This window comes from Peromyscus maniculatus, chromosome 7 (genome assembly GCF_049852395.1).
Source record: "Peromyscus maniculatus bairdii isolate BWxNUB_F1_BW_parent chromosome 7, HU_Pman_BW_mat_3.1, whole genome shotgun sequence".
Lineage (NCBI taxonomy): Eukaryota > Metazoa > Chordata > Mammalia > Rodentia > Cricetidae > Peromyscus > Peromyscus maniculatus.
The window spans coordinates 103,602,351-103,624,230 of NC_134858.1; the positions used below are offsets into that span (position 1 = coordinate 103,602,351).

At 43.0% G+C, this 21,880-nt stretch overlaps 1 protein-coding gene across 3 annotated transcripts in view; it reads left to right on the forward strand.

Annotated features, from left to right (window-relative positions):
* The window catches only part of Pik3r4 (phosphoinositide-3-kinase regulatory subunit 4), a 54,097-nt gene that overhangs the window by 15,988 nt on the left and 16,229 nt on the right, over nt 1-21,880 (forward strand). For all 3 annotated transcript variants that reach the window (XM_076576974.1, XM_076576973.1, XM_076576975.1), the window contains exons 7-13: nt 3,030-3,203; nt 6,472-6,617; nt 8,432-8,635; nt 13,017-13,218; nt 14,244-14,431; nt 14,996-15,206; nt 18,298-18,463. In XM_076576974.1, coding sequence (XP_076433089.1) covers nt 3,030-3,203; nt 6,472-6,617; nt 8,432-8,635; nt 13,017-13,218; nt 14,244-14,431; nt 14,996-15,206; nt 18,298-18,463 — 1,291 coding nt within the window. The remainder of the gene's footprint in view (nt 1-3,029; nt 3,204-6,471; nt 6,618-8,431; nt 8,636-13,016; nt 13,219-14,243; nt 14,432-14,995; nt 15,207-18,297; nt 18,464-21,880) is intronic.

The following is a 21,880-nucleotide window of genomic DNA, read 5'->3' on the forward strand; positions in this document are numbered from 1 at the left end:
TCCTCCTGCGGTGCTCCTAGCTCCCCGAAAGAGACCTACTTCCTGTGTGTATGTCTTTAAAAAGTCTTTCTGTTCTGCCTTCTCATTGGTTGTAAACCCAAACACATGACTGCCTTGTCACTGCCTGTAAGTACAGCCCTCCAGGTCTTAAAAGCATATGTCTCCAATGCTGGCTGTATCCCTGAACACACAGAGATCTATGGGATTAAAGGTGTGCACCACCACCGCCACACTCTTTCTATGACTCTAATAGCTCTGACCCCCGGGCAACTTTATTTATTAACATACAATTAAAATCACATTTCAGTACAAATAGAATGATATTATCAAGTTTTGTACCATGGTGTGCATGTGGAGATCAAGGGGTAACTTTTGGGAGTTGGTCTTCTCTTTCCACTAGGTGGGACTTGGGGATTGAACTGAGGTCTTCAGGCCTGATATTAGGTACTGTAGATAACAGTACTTCCTAATTTGTTTTACATTTTAAAAATCTAAGTATTTCCTAACATTTCTAATTGATCTTTGAAACTATACTCTAATAGATTCCTATTATTTTTATTCCGTTAGATAATTTTATCAAAATTCATTTGAACTTTTAATGAAATATTTTGAATATTTAGTTGTTTTATTTGTTTTTTTTTTGTATTTTGAGAAGGTCTTACTATGTAGCCCAGGCTGGCCTGGAAGTATAAGCGCTTTGCTTCAGCCTCCCAAGTGCTGAGATCACCCATTAGTTTTAATTTTGAATCATATTATTCAGGGAATCTTACATATTTATGTGAGGAATTAGCATGGTTAGGTATTTGAGTATGATCACGTGCTGCCTAATGGGCTTTGTTCTGAGACCAGATGCTAGCCATTGTCACTATTACTCAGGTGAGTGAGCTTTATACCAGTCATATAGTGTAGCTTATTGTCTACTACATTGCTAGTACATGACTTATTTCTTATTAGTCTCTGTAGCTAGAAGTATACATTTTTTAAAAAAATATATTTATTTTATGTGCATTGGTGTTTTGCCTGCATGAATGAATGTTTGTATGAGGGTATCAGATCCCTTGAAACTGGAGCCACAGACAGTTGAGTTACCATGTGGGTGCTGGGAATTGAACCCGGGTCCTCTGGAAGAGCAGTCAATGCTCTTAACCACTGAGCCATCTCCCCAGTCACAGAAGTATAAATTTTTCATAGAAAGTTTGAGTTCCACTTGGGTACACAGAGAGATTTTTACACAGAGAGCTTGCTGTTGCCGTGATGGAGACCATGACCCAAAGCAACTTGAGGAGAGGGTTAATTTCATCTTCCAGCCGACCATCCATCACTGAGGGAGTCAGGGTGGGAACTCAAGGCAGGAAACTCGAGGTGGGAACTGAAGTGGAGGCCAGGGAGGAATGCCGCTTACTGAACCTTCTGCCCAGGGCTGGCACTGCCCACAGTGGGCCAGGCATCCCCACGGCAATCATTAATCCAGAGAGTGACCCACACATTGTATAGGCTAAGCTGAAGGAGGCAGTTCATCACTGAGGTCCTAGTTCCCAGATGATCCTACCCTTTGTCAAGTTGAAAAAGAACTAAGGGGCATGGTCCTGCTGCACATACGCATGCATGCATACATACATACATACATGCATGCATGCATGCATACATACATTTCAGCTTATTTCAATGACTGAGTTAAAGAATATGAACATAGCTTTCATAGGAAACACTCTAGTTGCCACCCAGTCAATAAAGTATTCTTTCGAAGCCGGGCGGTGGTGGCGCACGCCTTTAATCCCAGCACTCGGGAGGCAGAGCCAGGCGGATCTCTGTGAGTTCGAGGCCAGCCTGGGCTACCAAGTGAGCTCCAGGAAAGGCGCAAAGCTACACAGAGAAACCCTGTCTCGAAAAACCAAAAAAAAAAAATAAAAAAAAAAAAAATAAAGTATTCTTTCTATAAACAAAGAATATGAACGTATTTCTAATTTATTGACATATTTTATGTTAATTTTACTCCATCAACTTTAGGTGCTACATACCCAACACACTCCTAGCCAGGAGTGGCCTTTACTTTTTGCTTGTTAAAAGGGTAAAGTAACAGATTTTCCTGTGTGTTTTTTGTTTATTAGTCAAGCTGCAAAACTTTTTTCTGATGTTTCTGTGTTTGTATTTTACATTATCTTTTACTATTTTGGTTCTTTTTCTTGCACGAAGTTAAATTTATGCTTGTGGGTTTTTAGAGCTTATAGAGTATTAACTAATTTTTAATGCAAGTCCTTTTCTCTGTTTTAATTTAATTTTTTAAGTGTATTTTAAAGCAAGGTCTCACTGTGTAGTTCAGATTGGCCTCAACGCACTATTCTGCAGCCCAACACAGAATCTGGGGTGATGATCATGTATGTGTGTCACCTACCACACATGGCTCAGGATGATGATGATCATGTGTGTCACCACACATGGCTCCTTAGCGCGCGTGCGTGTTCGTGGAGGCTACAGATCAGTGTCCGGTGTCTCCCATGGTCACTTTCCACCTCACTGCTTTGAGACGAGGTCTCTCTGAAGCTGGGGCCTGTCCAGCCCTCTAGGCGTCCAGCCAGTGAGCTCTATGCATTCCCCTGCCTCCTCTTCCAGTGCCAGGGTGATAGCCTGGAGATTCAAACCTGGGTCCCCATGCTTCCGCAACAGGCACTTGACCAACTGAGCTACCTCTCTAGCCCCAGATGTCCCTGAAATAATTTATGTCTAACTGGGCTGGAGGATTTTGTCCCTGGCTTTCCTCCTTGAATCCCTGGGGCTACCTCTGTGGTTTTGTGGATTCTCCACCTCCTGTTTATTTTTCTAGAGTTTTGTTTTCAGGAAACTTCTGAGGCAGGGCTGTCTAGGAGGTAAGCCTCTATAGTCCTTGCATGTCTTCAGCTGACTAATTTTTGCTTTCTTATTAAGGAAGCGCGGTTCTGGTGAGTGGCTCGCTGTGTCCTTTGTCACACGTGACTTAGTGGTGACGCGCATTTTCAGGTGTGGAGCTGCAGTAACACTGCCTTCCCTTTCAGGTGTTGCCGCCTACGTTGGCTGGCAGAGCTCCTCCATCCTCAAACCCCTGCTCCAGCAAGGCCTCAGTGATGCTGAGGAGTTTGTCATTGTGAAAGCTCTCAATGCCCTGACCTGCATGTGCCAGTTAGGGCTGCTGCAGAAACCCCATGTCTATGAATTCGCCAGTGATATTGGTAAGCTGTTTTTGAATGGGAAATTTGGGTGTGGGAATAACTTCATATAATTTCATTCTGATAGAGTAAGAATACATACAAAAGAAAACACAATATTTGTCTTTAGGGGTCTGTGTTACCACACTCATGATTTTTTTTTTCTGCCTCCATCCATTTACCTGAAAACTTACATTTCCTTTCTTAACAGCTGACTGATATTCCACTGTGTACATGTCCATGTTCATTTTCCATGCTTCAGCTGACAGACTGGGCTGTTGTTACAACTAGAACAGCAGTGACTATGGATGCACAGGTGTCTCTGGTAGGATGTAGAGTCCTTTGTTAGATGCCCAAGAGCAGGATGGCTGGATCTTGAGGTAGATTGATCCCTTACCTCCCGAGGAACTGCTGAACTGATGATGCCCATAGCGGCTGTACCAGTTTGCACCCCACAGCAGTGAGGGAGTGCTCCTCTTTCCCCACATCCCGCCAGCATATGCCATCATTTGTTTTACTGATCTTGGCCATTTTGACTGAGGTAAGATGAAATCTCAGTAGTTTTGATTTCCTTTTCCCTCATGGCTAAAGATGCTGAACATTTCTTTAGTGTTTCTCAGCCATTTCTCTTGTTTCATCTCTTTGAGAACTCTGTTGAGTTCTGTTCCCCATTTTTAATTGGTTCTTTGTTTTCTTGGTGTCTGGTGTTTCAGTTTCTTATGAATTCTAGATACTAACCCTCTATCAGATGAGTAACTGGTGAAGATATTTTCTACCCTTATGCCTGAGGTATATATGCGTCCTTAAAGATAAACAGGCTTTTGGTATTGTCCTGTCTTTACATTTTGTTTTCTTTGTTGTTTATTCAGCTTCTTTGTCTTTTGATTGTAAGTTTAATCCATCTTTATTTACAGTCAGTACTTAATAAGGACACATTAATGTTTTGAAACTGATTCTGATAGTTTTGGAATCCCTGTATCATTCTTACTCTCTTGTATCTTCCTTTGTGATTTGATGGTTTTTTTTTTAAAGTACTATGCTTTGAATCTTTAAAGTTGCATAAATTTAATTTTCACTTACACAAAACCCTACACTTTAATTTCTCCTCCTATATTTTATGTTCTTGAGACAAGGACTTACGTACTTTATATGTTGTGTATCTTTAAGCAAATTATTATAACTAAAGTTCCAGGCTGGCCTTGAACTCCTGACCTTTTGCCTTGGCTTCAGTTCCCCCAATGTGGGCATGCCAGGCACGAGCCACCACACTGGTTTAGTGTCATAACTCTGAGATAAGCACGGCGGTGGTGATCTTGATGGTGATTCTCATGGTTTCCTTGGAGGTGGTCTTAAGAATTGTGATTCCTGCTTAGATAATCCTCAGTTCTCATGGTTTCCTTGGAGGTGGTCTTAAGAACTGTGATTCCTGCTTAGATAATCCTCAGTTCTCTGCTTTCCTCATGCTTGTCACCAGAGAATTGGAGTATATTAGAGAGGAAAGATTGATGCTGTATTTTCTAAGAAGTTCTTTCAGCTCAGGCGTAAGGATTTGATGTACTTTGTCAGCTAATTACTGCTATAATAATGCAGTGTGTCTGTTAACCACAGAGTCTCAGTAAACACTGCGGTGTGTTTCTTGTCAGGCACCTAGGGTTGTGTGGGTGGCTCTGTTTCAGGCTGTGCATCTCCTTTGTCTTTTGAACATGATCTTCCTGTCTCATTGTGGGGCCATGGTTGTCATGGCTGAGGCTGCCCCAGCTGTTCTCACGGGGTGACAAAGCTCAGGAGAGCAAGGCTGACTGTGCAGCACGTGCCCCTTCGCTAGCATCCGTTACTGAGGGGCTGCTAGAGGTATGCTTATGTACGACAGCTGCACAGGAAACACACGCGTGTGGAAGCTTGGAATCGGTAATGGATCTGCCCAGCACTCAACCCCTGTCATGCCATTGTGGCTCTGTGCTTTCGAAAGGTTCTCAGTGCCCTGCCAATTCCTACTGTTCTGGACCGTTGAGGCGTTGGGATTGAACTCTGCGGCCTTGTGCATGGTAGATAAGCACCCTGCACTGAGCTCCATCCTCAGCCCATTTTCCTTTACATCAAAGGGAGGAGTACCAGTCCGTCCTTGTCACATGGATCAGGGCTGTGTGTGGATTGTGAAATAACCAAAACCTTTGTGGTGAGAAGACCGTGGGAGAACTTGAAGAGATTTTTATTTTTCTTTGTGTGAGGGCATGTCTTTATGTGCGCTCGAGTGCATGCATGTGTACATATGTGCACATGCCATTGCATGCTTGTGAGGTCAGAGGGCACCTCTGTGGAGTTGGTTCTCTCTTTTCACTTTTCAGGGGCCCCAGGGCTCTAACTCAGGTGGTCAGACGTGGCGGCAGGGGCCTTTGCCCCCTGGCTGTCTTGGCAGCCCTGAGAGAGGGACATTGAATGTGTCTTTGTCTTTCATTTTCACGTAAGCATCACTAGTACAGGGTGACACGGTTACGTCATTGCTCCCCTGGACTTCTGATAAACAGCTCTGAGTATATCTTTGTGTTCTTAGAGCTCATGCAACTATTGTGTTTAGAAGTTTGAATTTTATTCTGAATCATGTTATTGTGACTTTGATTAGTTGAAATAAATGATTTAGACTTAGTGCATAAAACTATTAAAAAGAAGGACGACATTCTGTTTCCTTGGTTAATCTTAGTTTGAACACTGAAGAATGGACATGATGTGTTCTACTTTTCTGCTTTCTCATTCATGATGACATGATTATCATTATTATAATGAAAATTATGAGTTGTATGCTAGATTTGACCAAACCCTGCATTAAAAAGAATGTCAGATGGATCAGATTGTTTTCTCAATGCTGTGGCCTGGAGAAGAAATGTTACTCCCCCCCACCCCCCATGTCTCTGCTTCTCGGGTGGTAGCTGCTGTCCTGAACATAGAGGGTAAAGTGGATCACTTCCTATCTGTGTGTTGTTGGGATTTTTATGTGTCTGTCCAATAGATTTTAATTTAGTGCTACAAATGAGTATGTGCTAATACACTTTTAACTCTGAAAAACAGAAATTTTACAAAGGAGATTATTTTTATGGTATGGCTGGTAAGTATGATAGGGGAGTGTTATAACTCTGTATTATTTTCTATTTCAGGCTAATATGTGCAAGAACTTTCTAGTTACACTGAGGCTTGATGTCTTTATCAAATGGTTGTAATGTAAGGATTTGTATGACCTTAAAATTTAAAGTTTTGTGAATCTGGTTTGATCTGGTATCTTCTTTTCTTCCCCTTGTAGCTCCCTTCCTGTGTCATCCTAATCTGTGGATACGCTATGGCGCAGTGGGATTTATCACAGTGGTAGCTCATCAAATAAGTACTGCTGATGTCTACTGCAAGCTGATGCCTTATCTTGACCCATATATTACTCAACCAGTAATACAGGTACACAGGTTCCAGCTTGTGACCAGTCCTTTCCAATTATGTCTCAAGAGTCCTTTATATCAAAAGAGTCCCTAACATCAAATATATTTAAGTTGGTCTGTAACATTTTCATAGTCCCTTTGAGCTAACAATGTTAATAAACTGACCTCCCTTGTAGGAGAGACACTAACAGGAGGCTGTAAAGTCACACACAGTATGGCACGCAGAAGCTCAGACTCCATTTTCTTTGTGATATCTTGTAGTGCATCTGCTTTTATTTTTATTTTTTAAAGTTGTATTACTTTTTTATTTTATGTGTGTGGGTGTATTACACGAATGTATGTTGTATACCACCTGTGTGCCTGGTGTCCAGGGAGGTCAGAAGAAGGTCCCATAGAACTGGAGTTACAGCTGGTTGTGAACCTCCCTGAGCTCTGGGAATGGAACCCTGGTCTTCTGGAAGACCATCCAGGGCTCTTAACCCTGAGCCGTCTCTCTGGCCCTTGCTGGTTACTCTTATTTAATTTATTATTTGTATTATCATTGATTTATATTTTTCAATTTATTATTTGTATTATCATTGATTTATATTTTTCAATTTATTATTTGTATTATCATTGATTTATATTTTTCAAAGCCAGGATCAATAATTGAGAGGCTAATTATTCATGTTTCATAAGTCTAATCCTTCTTCATTGTAAAATGTAAACTTTTTTAAAGTTTTAGTTTTGAGTTTATGTGTGTGTCCCAGTGTGGGTTTGTGCACATGAATACAGTGCTCTCAGGGGCCAGAAAAAGGCCTTGGATCCCCTGGGGCTAGAGTTAGATGTGGTCGTGAGCCTCCCAGCATGAGTGTTAGGAACCCAGCTCAGGTCCTGGAAGAGCAGTAAGCATTTGTGATTGCTGAGCATCTCTCCAGCCCTTGTTTCTTCATTTAAGATTAGACAAAGGGACCCTTTAAGTTCCAGCTGCAATAGTTAATTATATCCAAAGAACGGTCTTTAGATCTGGGTGTGGTGGTGCACACTGTCATGGGTGTCAGTTCCCATGAGGCTGAGGCAGGAGGATTGTGAGTTCATGGCTAGCCTGGGCTACCTAAAGAATTTAAGGTCAGTGTGAATTACATAGTAAGATCCTGTCTCATAAAACCAGGGACTGGGATATAGCTTAGTGGTAGAGCATTTGCCTACCTGACTTCAGTCAAAGACCTGACTTCTGTATCCCAACATTGACAGGAAAAACAAGTCCTTTTGGTCACTGCTGGAAGTGTCCATCCTTTTTATTATATGTGCATTGACCAGAAAAGTGTTCTAGGCCACTAAGAGAAAGAAGTCTTGAACTTGGAGAGAATATTTTGCAGAAGGGTTTGGATCTCTCAGGGAAATGTGGTAACTGAAGGGAGGCCCCATGCAGTGGTTACTTGGATCTCTGGCCAGCGCCTGTGTCTTGGACCTGTGAACCATGGGGTGCGGCAGGGTGGAGTGGGGTGGGGTGGGAGTGTGGACTTGTAGGTCTGGGAAGTATTCTGACCTCTGCAGATCCAGGAATGGCTTGCTCTGACTTTCTGAAACCTTTGCCTTTGGGTGTTTACTATTAGTCTTCTGTGGAGTAGACACAGATATGTACTCTAGTGGTAATATTGAAAGACAGGAAAACACTTAGGTCTTTAACGCTGGCCAGTGTCTTATTTATCTCCTAATAAACAAAACAGAACATTATTTTCTTAGAAAATCAATGGTTTCGTTAACTCTGCACAGGCTGTGCTTACTGGGTTTGGAAGTAACTGTTCTATGTACCGTGGTTTGAACTAATTGTCCTTTACTTTTCTCATATAGATCGAAAGGAAGCTTGTCCTGCTCAGTGTTCTAAAAGAGCCCGTGAGTCGCTCTATATTTGATTATGCTCTGAGGTCTAAGGACATCACTAGCTTGTTCAGACATCTTCACATGCGTCAGAAGAAGCGACATGGCTCTCTTCTCGACTGCCCTCCACCTGAGGACCCCGCCATAGCACAGCTTCTGAAGAAACTGCTTTCACAGGTGTGCGCCTTCCTCAGGCCTTACATGTCAACAGGTTTCACGACAGTGTTGAAGCATCTATTTAGATGTTAAAAATGTTTTTGATTAGGTTCTATCATGAGAAATGAAAATAAATCTGCCTGTTAGCATCTTGTGTATTCTCTGTGGTATCTAAGGAAAGACAACAGACTTAACCTAAAACACCGAGTTAGACTAACTAAGGAGTCACGGGAGAACTGTCAGCTCTCTTTTGTGATTGCTGCGAGAACAGAAAGAGCCTTGAACTTAAATACTATTTTTAGTTCAGTTCTACTTTACCAAATATAATGAAGAAATATTTCAGAACACAGACACAATAGAGTCTCTTATCCCAGTCCACACTCAGACTTCTTACTGTGCAAACGGCTGCATTACCTTGGGTCTTCAGTTGAATAAGCCAGCGGTTTACTGTTATGTTTACATCTGAGTTTGGATCAATTAACAAATCCCATAAGAACTCAAAAATTTCTAATAAAAACCCTTGTACTTCATTTGGCATTGGTAGGGCCTTTTCGATACACTAAATTAGGTTCATCTTTCTGTTTGATGTGGAATGTGTGGGACCTGGAGTCAGAGTCGGAGTGAAGACTGTAATTGCTGGTACTCCATGAACAGAGAACAAAGACTAGGGATGACCCCCATACGCTCTGCAGAGTGTCCTCATAGAGAGAATGCTTACCAGCCATGTCTCACCTGAAAAAAAAACCACTCGGTTTGAGAGGTTGTGTTTTAAGACAGGGACTTGCTGTGTAACCCTGGCTGGCTTGACCTCACTACGTCGACCAGGCTGGTCTCACACTCATAGAGATCTCCGTACCTCTTCTGAGATTAAAGGCACTTGCCACAACACAATGGGCTCCTCAGAGTTTGATGAGCTTTGTAGTAGAAATGTGTTCATGTATTTTACTTGACCTTGAATATTCACTGATGAAGCTGTTGCTAGGAATTGAACTGGGAAGCACCCCCCACTTCTCTTAGTCTTCCTGGTCCTGCTGTTTTCCCAGGTCCTCCACGATCGCCACTCCCTCAGTGTTAGCTCCCATTGTTGGGTTGGCAATAAAATCACTGACTGTCTGACCTTGGTGCCTCGGAAAGGCAGTGCTTGGCATATTTGTCATTTTCGTCACATGTGTCTGAGTAGAGAAAGAGGAACACATTAGCCTGTCTTAAGTTGTTGCTGTTGATAGCATTAGGAGGCTCAAAGGGTGAGGAGATTTACACTCTGTTTCAGGGGCACTTGCTGCCAGCAGAAGTGAGATCAGACCAGAATGTAAGTGCCCAGTACAAAGGACAGAAACCACTAGCTTCCATTTTGTCACACGATGAGTCCGCTGCTGTCTGTTCTTTCTGTGTTCTGTGGCCGTCCTTAAAGCCAGCGCGAGCGACTTGTTATCTCTGTGCTATAGTTAGAGACGTGGCGCAGCTGCGGGCGCTCTCAGGGCGCAGGGTGTTTTCAAGCTGACACTTGACCCTGCACCCATCACTGCTGCTATCCCCTGCTCGGATTCTAGAGAAGGAAGCCTGAGATGCAGGCGTGTTTGAGTTTGACAGATGCATGAAGAAGCCTGTGTGTAGCGGCCCTCTTCTCCACGTTTACTCCTTCCCCCTGGTCTTAGCCTGTCTTCTGTTTAGGTTCCCAGCATCACTAGCAGAGGCTTGGATCCTGGGGAGACTCTGGAGGTAGAATTTGAGTTCCTAATGCCCAGGCTAAAGAGAAAGAGAGCTGTAGCCTCTCCCAGTGGGAGCTCTGATCTCCTTTATCTTGGAGCTTAGCCCTTCTTTGTACAGTTCTGTACTTGAGGTGTGTGGCTGGTGGAGTGGCTTCCCTAGGAGAGCCTGGTGCTGCTGTTGTGGGGGCATGTGTTCTGCGGCTGAGATGCAGGCTTGAACATGCCTTTGGAACAGCAGTCATGTGGGGCTTGGAATCTCTCCAGCAGGATGTGTCAGCAGGAGGTGACACATTCGGGAATGCTTTAGTTAGATCTCATCTAGAAGAGCTCTGTTTTGTATCCATTTAATAAGGGGCTATAAAGGACACAGGATGATTCATTCCACTCCTTACTTAAAAAATACATTTTAAACTTTTGACTGGATTTTGATGTTAGTAATTTTTGACTGTGTGGATACAAGTGTGAAATTGAAGCAGCCTGAGAACATGGATAATAAAATCGAGTTTTTCTGTAGTCCCTCAGTTGGCCTCCATCTAACCTTGCTCTGGTCATTGTGGATTTCAGGTTGTTGGTGCTGAATTCCTTTACAGAACGTTGGGCCTGGTCTGTTGACACTTGGAATCCGTTCCATCCTTTCTAGCCTGGCTTTCAGGCTTTGTAAGGACAAGTCCAGAGCATACTTTATACAGCCCCTTAAGTCTCACTGACATGATGCTCTGTGGACACACACACACAGTGGTCTGTGTTTCTGAAAATTCTTTCACCTTTGGCAGATAGAAACTTGGACTGTTGTGGGAATTATTGGTTTGCCGCTTTGCTGTTGCGCTTCCCCTGGCCTGGGTGGTCTCTGTATGCATGTGTAGTTTAATTTTCAGCCAGAGTTGAGGACACCCCACCTCAGCCCTCTGACATACTCACTGTGTGTATCTGTTTTCTCCACTCATCTCCCCTTCTGCATTAACTTTTGTAGCATATTCTTGAGCTGGGATCTGTTGTATGCTGGGTCCCTTTTCCATGCTCATGGCCTGGAAACTCTCCAGAAAGGATTCTGGACAGCTGCAGGAGCAGGACTCATCTCCGTCTTGGGGATCGTAACCCTGGGCCGCCTGTTTTCTCACCCTGAAGTGTCATTTCATATTTTTCCATCCACTTCTAAGCATGTTTGAAGTGGGGAGGTGAATCTTGTCCCTGTTACTCCATCAGCCTGGCAGCAGACGCCTGCTGCATGTTAGATGCAGGATGAGTAAGTACCGTCCCCCATCAGGCCGTCCCCAGAAGCCTAGCTGTGTTAGTACTGGATGGGCAGTGCTACTCTGTCAGCCTGGCAGCAGATATCTGCTAAGTGCTGATAGGTACTGCTTTGTAGCTTAGCCTTGGTTCTGACTGAACAAAGTCCTTCTCCTTTCTTTCTTTTTCAGGATTGTTTTGGTTATGCCTGGTCCTTTACATTTCCATACACAGTTCTTTATGCATTTTCCGAAATCACACTTCATAAAATGAAATTGGCCTGTTGGTGTGTTTTTTGATACTGCATTGAGCCTGTAGGAAAGAACTGAAGTCCAGCAGTGCTAAGTCTGCTGGTCCTTAGGGCCTGGTGTGTGTTCCCATTGTACGGTCATCGGTACTGACCTCAGTGATGTCTTCTGGGTTTTGCTGCAGAGCTTTGATCTTTGTTTATTGTGAATACTTTGAGTGTTTGTTTAGTTTTTCTTTTTGAGTCAGGATCTTGCTGGATTGAATTTCCAGTCTTTGGGCCTCAGCCTCCCGGGTGCTGGGATTACAGGGGCAAACCCCCATGCTTAGCACGGGTGTTTGATTTTTAAATGTTATTTATTTAGTTACATTTTTTTTATTTATGTGTGTGTTTCGGTCTGTGAGTGTGTATCATGTGTGCAAGTGTCTGTGAAGGCCAAAAGAGGGCACTATGTTCCCTGGAGCTGAAGTCAGAGCCAATTGGGAGCCAGCGGACGTGGGCATTGGGAACTGAACTTGGGTTCTCTGGAAGAGCAGCAAATGCTCTTCACCACCAAGCCCCCTCTCCAGTCCTGGGTTTGCTTTTAAAAATTGCAATTCTATTTGGAATATTAAAATTTTCTTCTTATAGCTGATGTAGAAAATTTTTGTATGGACGTTGTAAAGGTTCACAAAGGGCTAGAGACATGGCTGAGCATTTAAGACTGTTGTAGAGCAAGAGACGCCTTCTTCTAACTTCCGCAGACACCGGGCGTGCATTTGTGGAGCGCGTGCATATACACATGCAGGCAAAACACTCACAAAATAACTCAAAAAATACTTCTTAAAAAACTTGATAAAACATCTTAGTTCTAATAATTTGCTTGGGTGTCTCTTTTGATTTTTTGTAATTCCCAGTTGAATAATGTATGAAATAGTTGTTGACTATTCATTTCTGTCTCATTCTGAACATCTGTTTCCCTTGCCTTATTGAAGTTATAGAACCTATAATACAGCATTATCAATGGGATTTGAGATGTAAAGATAATATGTTGGAGAAAATGACCCTAGCAGAGTTTTCTAGAAGAGCCAGTCGTGATCTTTTCTTCTTTGTTTTCCTGCTTCATTTTATCATTTTTCAGTTTAAATTGGGAGTTGAACCTTCATTTATTTGTCATCCTGAGACCTGTTGTTTCTACTTTTGAAATTAACCCAAAATACATGGTTTAATTTGGTTTCAGGGAATGACCGAAGAAGAGGAAGATAAACTTCTGGCACTGAAGGACTTCATGATGAAATCCAACAGAGCGAAAGCTAATGCAGTGGACCAGAGCCATCTCCATGACAGCAGCCAGAAAGGTGTAATCGACTTGGCAGCCTTAGGCATCACTGGGAGACAGGTCGATCTTGTGAAAACCAAACAAGAACCAGATGAGAAACGGGGTTAGTACCTTGGTGTGCTCATCATGTTGTTATTAGTTATAAGGCTGGTATTAGTTAATAAAGAGTAAATACAGCCCTCCTCCCCCCATTTCCCAGATAGAGAACATTGGATGCAGTGACTCAGGTACTTAACAAGTAGACACAGGAGAGGAAGGGTCAGGTAGTGCAGTCCCAACTGAGAGCCCAAGGCACCTGTCCAGGTCACAGCTGTCAAACGGAGGCCCGTCTCCAGAGCTCTGCACCTGGAAGACCGTGCTGCCTCCTGAGGAAGGGGTGATTCAGGCTCTGCTTTCTAACCCTTTAACTGCTAACTCGAGGCCAGCCTGTGTAAAACCAGTGTCTAGAGTAGGTAATGCCTGATGAATTTAAAATAAACAATGAAACAGAAGAGTAGAGCCCAAAGAATCCTTAGTCATTTGGCAACTTGATATTTGGAACTATCATCTCCTGTGGCAGTGACGTCGATTGCGTGAGGCTCGTGTGATCGTGTGCACACCCTTTCTGCAGGTGTAGTTCACTTAAATATATGCCTTTGAAATCCCCCCTGTTCCTATATCATGTTTTTAGGCAGCAAATGAATTACATTGAAATAAGCTTGGGATAAAGTGTTTGCAACTTAATTACTAATGGCCTATATGCATTATATATAAAGGCAGCAATACAGATTAATAAGAAAAAATCCACCACTCCAAAGGAAAAAGGGTGAAGGATTTAAGCAAGTAATTGGTAGGATAGAATACATATAAATGAAATATAAATAAATAAATGCAAATTAAAATATCCATTTTCTACCTGGATCAATGTAGATGGACAATTCCTAGTGTTGGCAAAATTGTAGGTGAATAAATATTTCTATATGCTGAGATTCTAAGTTGAACATCCCACATCTCCACACGTGCATACAGGGACATAGAGCTGAATAAAATGGAGCCCCAAAGGACACACAGGAAGTAAGATCCATTGTGTAACAGTCAAATCATATTGGTTTTACCTTCAGACTAACTATCCCAAATATATTTTCATAGCTAGAAAACATGTAAAACAAGACTCCAATGTAAATGAAGAATGGAAAAGCATGTTTGGGTCACTGGAGCCACCGAATATACCACCGGCCCTGCCTAAAACCAGTGACCACGAGGTGGTTCAGACTGGGAAGCCACCTCGCTCTGAGTCCTCTGCTGCTATTTGTGTCCCTTTGTCAACTTCTCCACAGGTACTGTCATGTAGGCTATAGTCCTCCTCATGTCTGTGTTTTGTTCTGCTGTTGTGTATGTTGAAAGGCTGTGTACTATAGAGCAAGCAAGATGGTTTCTGAGATCGGTTTAATTTTATAGCAAGGGAAATCCAGTCCCTTAAGCACTGAGAAGTCTATTCATTTGAGACACTTGCCAATAAAGCAAATTGAAATTGGGTTAAAGACTGAACCGAGATCATAATTAGGCTACAGAGAACAGTTTACATCTTTTTATTCTTCCTTCAGTGTAACAAAAACCAAAAATATTTTGGGGGTAGGTTTCTGGATTGTCTGTGCATGTTAAATATTATAATGGCTTTGATGTATTTGAAGTGAGTTTGTAACTCAAGACAGCTACTCAACCAGCCATATTTTCATTAGAAGAAACTGACTCAGACCTGCTGAAATTTCACTTGTTCTTTTCACCTGGGTTACTAGTGTTTTTTTTTAAGGAAGCTGGTATAATGTATAGATGCAAAATGGGAACATTTTAATCTTAAATATACCTTGCTGTGACACAGGGATCTCTACTGTGCTTTGCAGGTTTCAGAAGTAGCACACATCCCCAGTAAGAAGCCGGTGATTCAGGTTTTAAGTAGCACAGTCCTGCCGTCCACTTACCAGATCCGGATCACAACTTGCAAGACGGAACTTCAGCAGCTCATACAGCAGAAGCGTGAGCAGTGCAATGCAGAGCGCATAGCCAAGCAGATGATGGAGAACGCTGAGTGGGAGAGTAAGCCACCGCCACCCGGTGAGGACTCGTGTTCCTGCTCCCTTGCCTCGACCCCAAGCCTGGGCTCTGGTGTGGGAACTGAGTCAGGTTAAGCATCCCTAATCAAAATCCCAAAATCCTCAGCTCAAAAGTTAAGGACTGTTAGCATTTCTGATGACAAGCTCTGGTTAGGGAGGTACATGAAACCTCCGACATCTGAAACACTTGTGCTCGTGAGAGCCTTGGAAAGGGAGCCTGCACCAGGCAGCATGTGCTTTAATAGCCAGAAGGAGAAGCAGCCCAGAGCAGGAGGCAATGGGTAGGAAACCTGAAGTCAGTGTGTGTGGACTTGGCATCGTTAGCTTTGATCGACTTGCAGTACTGCGTTCAGGCCGGCACTTAATGTAGCCTGTGTGTGCGTCCCTTTTCCCGGCTGTGCGGGCTGTGGTGTGTTGTCTTGGTGTCACACCTCCCCCCACTTTCACGTTGCCTCTTGATGAACATGAGGTTTCTAGGGGTGAACCCCTGCTTTTAATCACTGTGGAGTTTACCCTCTGATAGTGTTATTACTGAAGAAAAGCTAGGACATTCAGAAAATATGGAGACTGTTGAAAAGAACAGAGTAACTCACAGTGCCAGCATTTAGCTAATCACCAACAGTAAGAATTTGGCAAAATGGTCTGAAGAGATGGCTCAGCAGTTAAGAACACTGTCTGCTCTTGTAGTATAGAGGATCCGGGTTTGATTCCCAGCACCTACATGATGGCTTACAACCATCTATAACCTCAGTTCCAGGGGATCTGACTCACTGTTCTGGCCTCCATGATCACCAGGCATGTATGTGGTACACAGACATGCAGCTAAGATACCCATGCACATAAAAAACAAAAACAAAACCCCACAAAACTTTTAAAGAATTTGGTAAAACAGCTCCTGTTTTCTGAGAGGGTTAATAGAACTGGAGAGCGTGTTGGGCTCAGGATGTGGTCCACTTGTATTAGCAGCCCACTTTGTGTAGTGTGGCAGGCTGCTCTTTGGTTCGTTGTTGTAGATTTTTTAAAAATTAATGAATTTCAGTATTTCTGCTGTGATAGTAGAAACTTACTTAACACAGAAGAAATGCATAGTGTATTTACCTTTAGACTGTGAAGAGCTCGCAGGAATTCCTGTGAGCTTTGCTGTGGTCTCAGGAAGCGCTGGTAGAGGGCCCTTGAAGAACATTTAGAGAATACTGAAGTGCTAAGGAGTCTAGTCAGATGCTGTTATCAAAACAAATATCCTGGAATCTTCAAGCTGTTTCTATGATGTAAGCTAATGTCACCTACCTACCAGATCTGCTTAAAAACAAAAAATATGACTACTCACAATCTTGTGTTATAATCCTCTTCACAGGTGGCATTTCATACATAAATGGAGTTATACATTTTATTCAGTAACCATAGAAATGTGCAGTGATTGTTGAACTTTTTTTTTCTTCTTTCCACACTTGAGTGGTTGTATAAAATATTCAGCCTAACTTGTAGCTCTTGTAGACTTCATGGTCCCTCAGACTGAGAATATCCTTCTTAGCTTTTGTGTTCCCACGGGGGCAACTTACCAATGCAAGAGGAAACTTCGTTTTTAATGTTGAGTAAGTCACATTTGTCAGGAATCTTGGTTTTATTTTTGCCTTTTGGTAAGAAAAACAATCATTCAAAAATGACATTGCTACCACTCAGGCACAGTGATGACATCCACTGTAGGTCTGATTTTTAGCAAAACTTTTTGGTTTATTTTAAAATTAAGTAATATTAACTGTATACAATGTTTTATTTAATTTGTACAAGCTATGAATTATTTTATTTATTTATTTATTGGTTTTTCTTTTTTTATATGATTTATCTATGATAAGAAATATTTATTTTGTTTAACAGGTAGTTACATGTGATATATTCAAACATAACATCCAGTGAAATCACTTACATCACTTAACAAGGCACTATCCTATGTGCTCTGCTATTGAACATTCTCTTGATATCTATGGTTCAACTTCTTTCTTTCTTTTTTTTTATTGGTTTTTCGAGATAGGGTTTCTCTGTGTAGCTTTGGAACCTGTCCTGGAACTCACTTTGTAGACCTCCTGGCCTCGAACTCACAGAGATCTGCCTGCCTCTGCCTCCTGAGTACTGGGATTGAAGGCATGCACCACCACAGTTATGTGCAGGGACCTATGCTGAGCACTGAGGTCATTGATGAGACATGATTGTTGGTCTCATAATTTGTAACTTTGGGGAAATTAATTATACACAAAAGAAATATGCATAATAAAATACAGAAAAGTAAGGTTCTATCTTAAAAGTACTAGGAAGTCCATGTAGATTCTGAGGCTGTAATTTCTATTTCTAGTGTGTTTATACCATAGAAGAAGTGATTGCAGACAAAGAAGAAATTAACAATCTGGACATTTTGCCTTTTTTGTTCATTTTGTTTGGGTACAGGTCTAAGTAACCTGGCTCTTCTGGAACTTGCTATGAGACCAGGCTGGCCTTGAACTCAAAGAGACCCACTTTTTCAACCTCCCAAGTGCTGGGACTAAATGCGTATGCCACTGTGCCCAGCTGACATCTGGGTGATCATGTAGTCTGGGCAGTGTTGGACCCACACATGTTATTTATGTGCATACCCACCCCTTAGGCTAAGTGGTATATCCCCATGTTACATTTGAGACGCTGAAAGCTTGGTGAAGTCCAGCTAAAGCCTGACTCACTCTAGTGTCCCAAGCTGGGGTTTTGCAAGTTTCTTTCTCAGAAAGTGGCCTGCAAGCTGTTTGTCTAGGCTAGGATGATCATTCTGTTACATCAGCAGGCAGTGGTTTTCCGAGGGGTAAGGAGCTGCTCTATCTCTCAAACACTGAAAAGGGCCCCAGGTGTGGAGTCTTTCTGAAGCTGTTTGAGCAGCTGCCTTGGTACCTTAGTCAGTAACATGTCATACACAGTCCAGTAGACCCCTCTGGATGGGCTAGCTGGGGGACCTATTCACCAATTAGTTCTTACGATTGCTCCGAAGTTAGTTGTCGATAATTGTAGCCAGAGGGTGATAGGTTACCGTGTGTCACAACCACAGTCTAAGATACACTTTTGCTTTGTCTCAGGGTGGCGTCCTAAAGGGCTACTAGTTGCACATCTTCACGAGCACAAATCTGCTGTAAATCGAATTAGAGTCTCTGATGAGCACCTACTTTTTGCAACATGTTCAAATGACGGCACAGTGAAAATCTGGAACAGTCAGAAGATGGAGGGGAAGACCACCACGACAAGGTGACACATCACGTGATGTGACGGGGTGGGGTTAGCCTCGTCAGCTAAATCAGCAATGCTTACGAGTGCTTTCTCTGCATCAGAGCTGCTTAGGAGCAAGGGATTCATGGGGCCTTGTGGACCAAAGTCCTGTGCCACTGGCCATCCGGTGGGAAGTGAGACAGCCAGAAGTGTAACTAAAGTATTGAAAAGCTGTGGGAGATGACGAGGAAATGGGGTGGCAGGGGTTGGGGGTTGGGTGATGGTGTTGCCATCTGGAATTCTCAGTAAACTGTCCAGAGACTACCTCACAGAGAAAATGAATCCGAAGGAAGAATTAGAAAAAGGGAGAAAGAGTGATATGGGAATGTGGAATGTTCTGGACAGAGGAAACAGGGACTTCACAGGCCCCAGGTGGGGGTGGGGACTGGTCAGTCATTCTTGGCAGGAAGTTTTGTGTGACCTGAGCAAAACAGGAGAGATGGAGAGGAGGAGGAGGAGGAGGAGCAGGAGGAGGAGGAGGAGGAGGAGGGAGGAGGAGGAGGGGGAGGAGGAGGAGGAGGGACCAGTTCTGTAGGATTTTAGGGCTCTCCTGGGGACTTTGAGTGAGAGGGGGTCTTGGAAGGTCGTGAATAGGGGAGTCATGACCCCAGATGACAGAGGAATGGCTCTGGCGGTGCTGAGTACAGGATGAGAAGGGTAAGGCAGCAGCAGTGGGAGGATGTCCACTCTGGTGCTGCAAGGAGATGTGGTCTAGACAGTGGGAGAGACCAGACTGGCTACTGTTTTGATGGCTGAACACCTGATTTACTGAAGAGATGAAAAGCGTCTGAAGTAACAGGACAGTGGGGTGACAGCTGCATCAGAAAAACAAGACCCACTGCTCTGGAACCTGGTTTTTATGACTTTAAATGCCCAGGATATGAACTTGATAAATGTGATATCATAAGGACTTTAGATTTGGGCAGCAGGATACTCTGTCTCCCCCACCCCCGCTTGAGGTTTCTAACCTCCTCTGCCCCTGCCCAGTCTGTGTCATCTCATTTCATTCTCCCGTTTTCCTGTTTGCTCTTCGCCTAATTGGTTCTGCCAGAAGAGCTACTATAAATGAGAAGGAATCTCATCTACATTGAAAAGATGTGGGGAGCTCTCTGCTGCTTTTCTTGTGATTAGTTCATTGAGCATAATTAACTAAAATGCTGTCAAATCAAATACCCTTGACAACTAAAGGAACTTAGAAGTCCACTCCTTGTTTACAAGCCTGGTAAGGTGGGGGGTTGGCTGTGTATCTGTTTAAAGGGCTCTGATTTTACATCATACCTATTATTTTGGTGTTTATTCTCTCGGCATTGCATTGAATAGAATATAAATGAATCATAGATGTATGTAGCAATTTTATTTTTGTTTTTTGTTTTGTGTGGATTTTTTTTAAATTAATTATTTATTTTATAATCCAACCTCAACCTTCCCTTCCTCCCCCACCCCCCACATGCACCCCTCCTCCGTAATCGCTCAGAAAAGGGCAAGCCTCCCTGTATTCAGGCTGGGCAAGGCCATCCAGCACGAGGAACAGGTTCCCAAGAGCCAGTCAAAGCACCGGGGACAGCCGCTGCTCCCATTGCTGGGAGTCCCACATACAGACCACACTACACAACTGTCACATGTGTGGTCTAGGTTGGTCCCATGCAGGCTCCCTGGTTGTTGTTTCAGACTCTGGTTCCCGTGAGCTAGGCTAGGGGTTTCTGTGGGTTTTCCTGCAATGCTCCTAACCCCCTCTCCCTCCACACACACCATTTCCAACATCCCTCCTCCCTCTCCTCAGCAGGACTCCCTGAGTGCAACCCAGTGTGTGGCCTGAGTCTCTGAATCTGTCTCCATCAGTCACTGGATAAAGGCTCTCCAGTGACAACAGGGCAGTCACCAATCTGATCACAGGGGATGGCCAGTTCAGACTATGCATCCACTGCTGCGAGGAGTCTTAGCTGGGGCCATTCTTGTACACTTGTGGGAGTTTCCCTTGCATCAGGCTTCTATCCAACTCCTTAGAGCCCCCCTTTCCAGTCATTTCTCTCAGCACTGTCCCCCTCCGCCCACCCCCAAAACCTGATCCCTCAAGTTCCCATGCCCACCCTCCCCCAGTCCACCCAGGAGATCTCCTCTATTTCCCCTTCCCCGTGAGATCCATGTATCACCCCCCTTGGGCCTTCATTGTTACCTAGCCTTTCTAAGTCTGAGGATTGTAGCGTAGTTATCCTTTACTTTACAGTTAATATCCAGTTATACCAGTACCATTTGTTGAAGATGCTTTCTTTTCTCCATTGTATAGTTTTTCTTTCTTCTTTTCTTTTTGGTTTTTTTGAAACAGGGTTTAAACCAACATTTTATTCAAACCTCCAAGCAAGTTATTTTCATTCTCAGCAATACTCACCCTTCGTTTATAACATAGTGTATTCATTACACTTCATGACAATAATTGACCAGAAAGAGAGAGGAATATATTATTAAAACAGAGTTTTGTGTGTTTAAATTAAGTTGCTGTTTATTTAATTTTTAAAAGATGTCAATTGTATTTCTCAGTAACTTCTTAAAAGCTTGGAAACTGGGGCTGGAGAGATGGCTCAGCGGTTAAGAGCATTGACTGCTCTTCCAGAGGTCCTGAGTTCAATTCCCAGCACCCACATGGCACCTCACAACTGTTTGTAACTCCAAGATCTGACACCTTCACACAGACATATATGCAAGCAAAATATCAATACACATAAAATAAAGAAAAAATTTAAAAAAAAAAAAGCTTGGAAACTTTTAGTAAAACTCAAAACCAAGAAATTTAAAATGCTATTCAAACATATTTAATAATAATAAAAAAAAAAGGCATCAGTGGAGAAAACCCAGTTAAGACCAGGAATAGATAGAACAATGTCAGACATACATCATCTCTGTTAGTAACCATGGCGACTAATCAGGAGGGAAAGAGGTGGAAAGAAGGACATAGTTGGGACCACTTTGCTCTACAGAAAAAGACATCTTCAATTCAAAGTTGTGAATGGCCTGAAAGGATCAGAAAGATAAACCACATGCCCCAGGGGTTGGTGAGAAAGATAAACCCTCAGAGAAACAACTCCTGTCAATTACATTTGACAGTGTAAAAGCTCAGTCCATCAGGAAGGCATGCCAATTACAAAAGCAGGCACCTGACAAAGTATGTGAAGCAGAAAGTGACGGTGGAGCCACAATAGCAGGAGACTAACGTCCGTTTTCAGTGTGGCTAGACCCGGGTGATATAAAATGGCACAGAAATAGAGGCCTTGGACAATGCTGCCTAGTGATCACATCTGACAGAGAGCAAAAGAACTCTACAACACTGGAATAGAACTTCTTTCTGAGGTGTACATGGGGTATTTTCCAGACTAAACCAAGTATTAGTTCATAAAAGAAGCA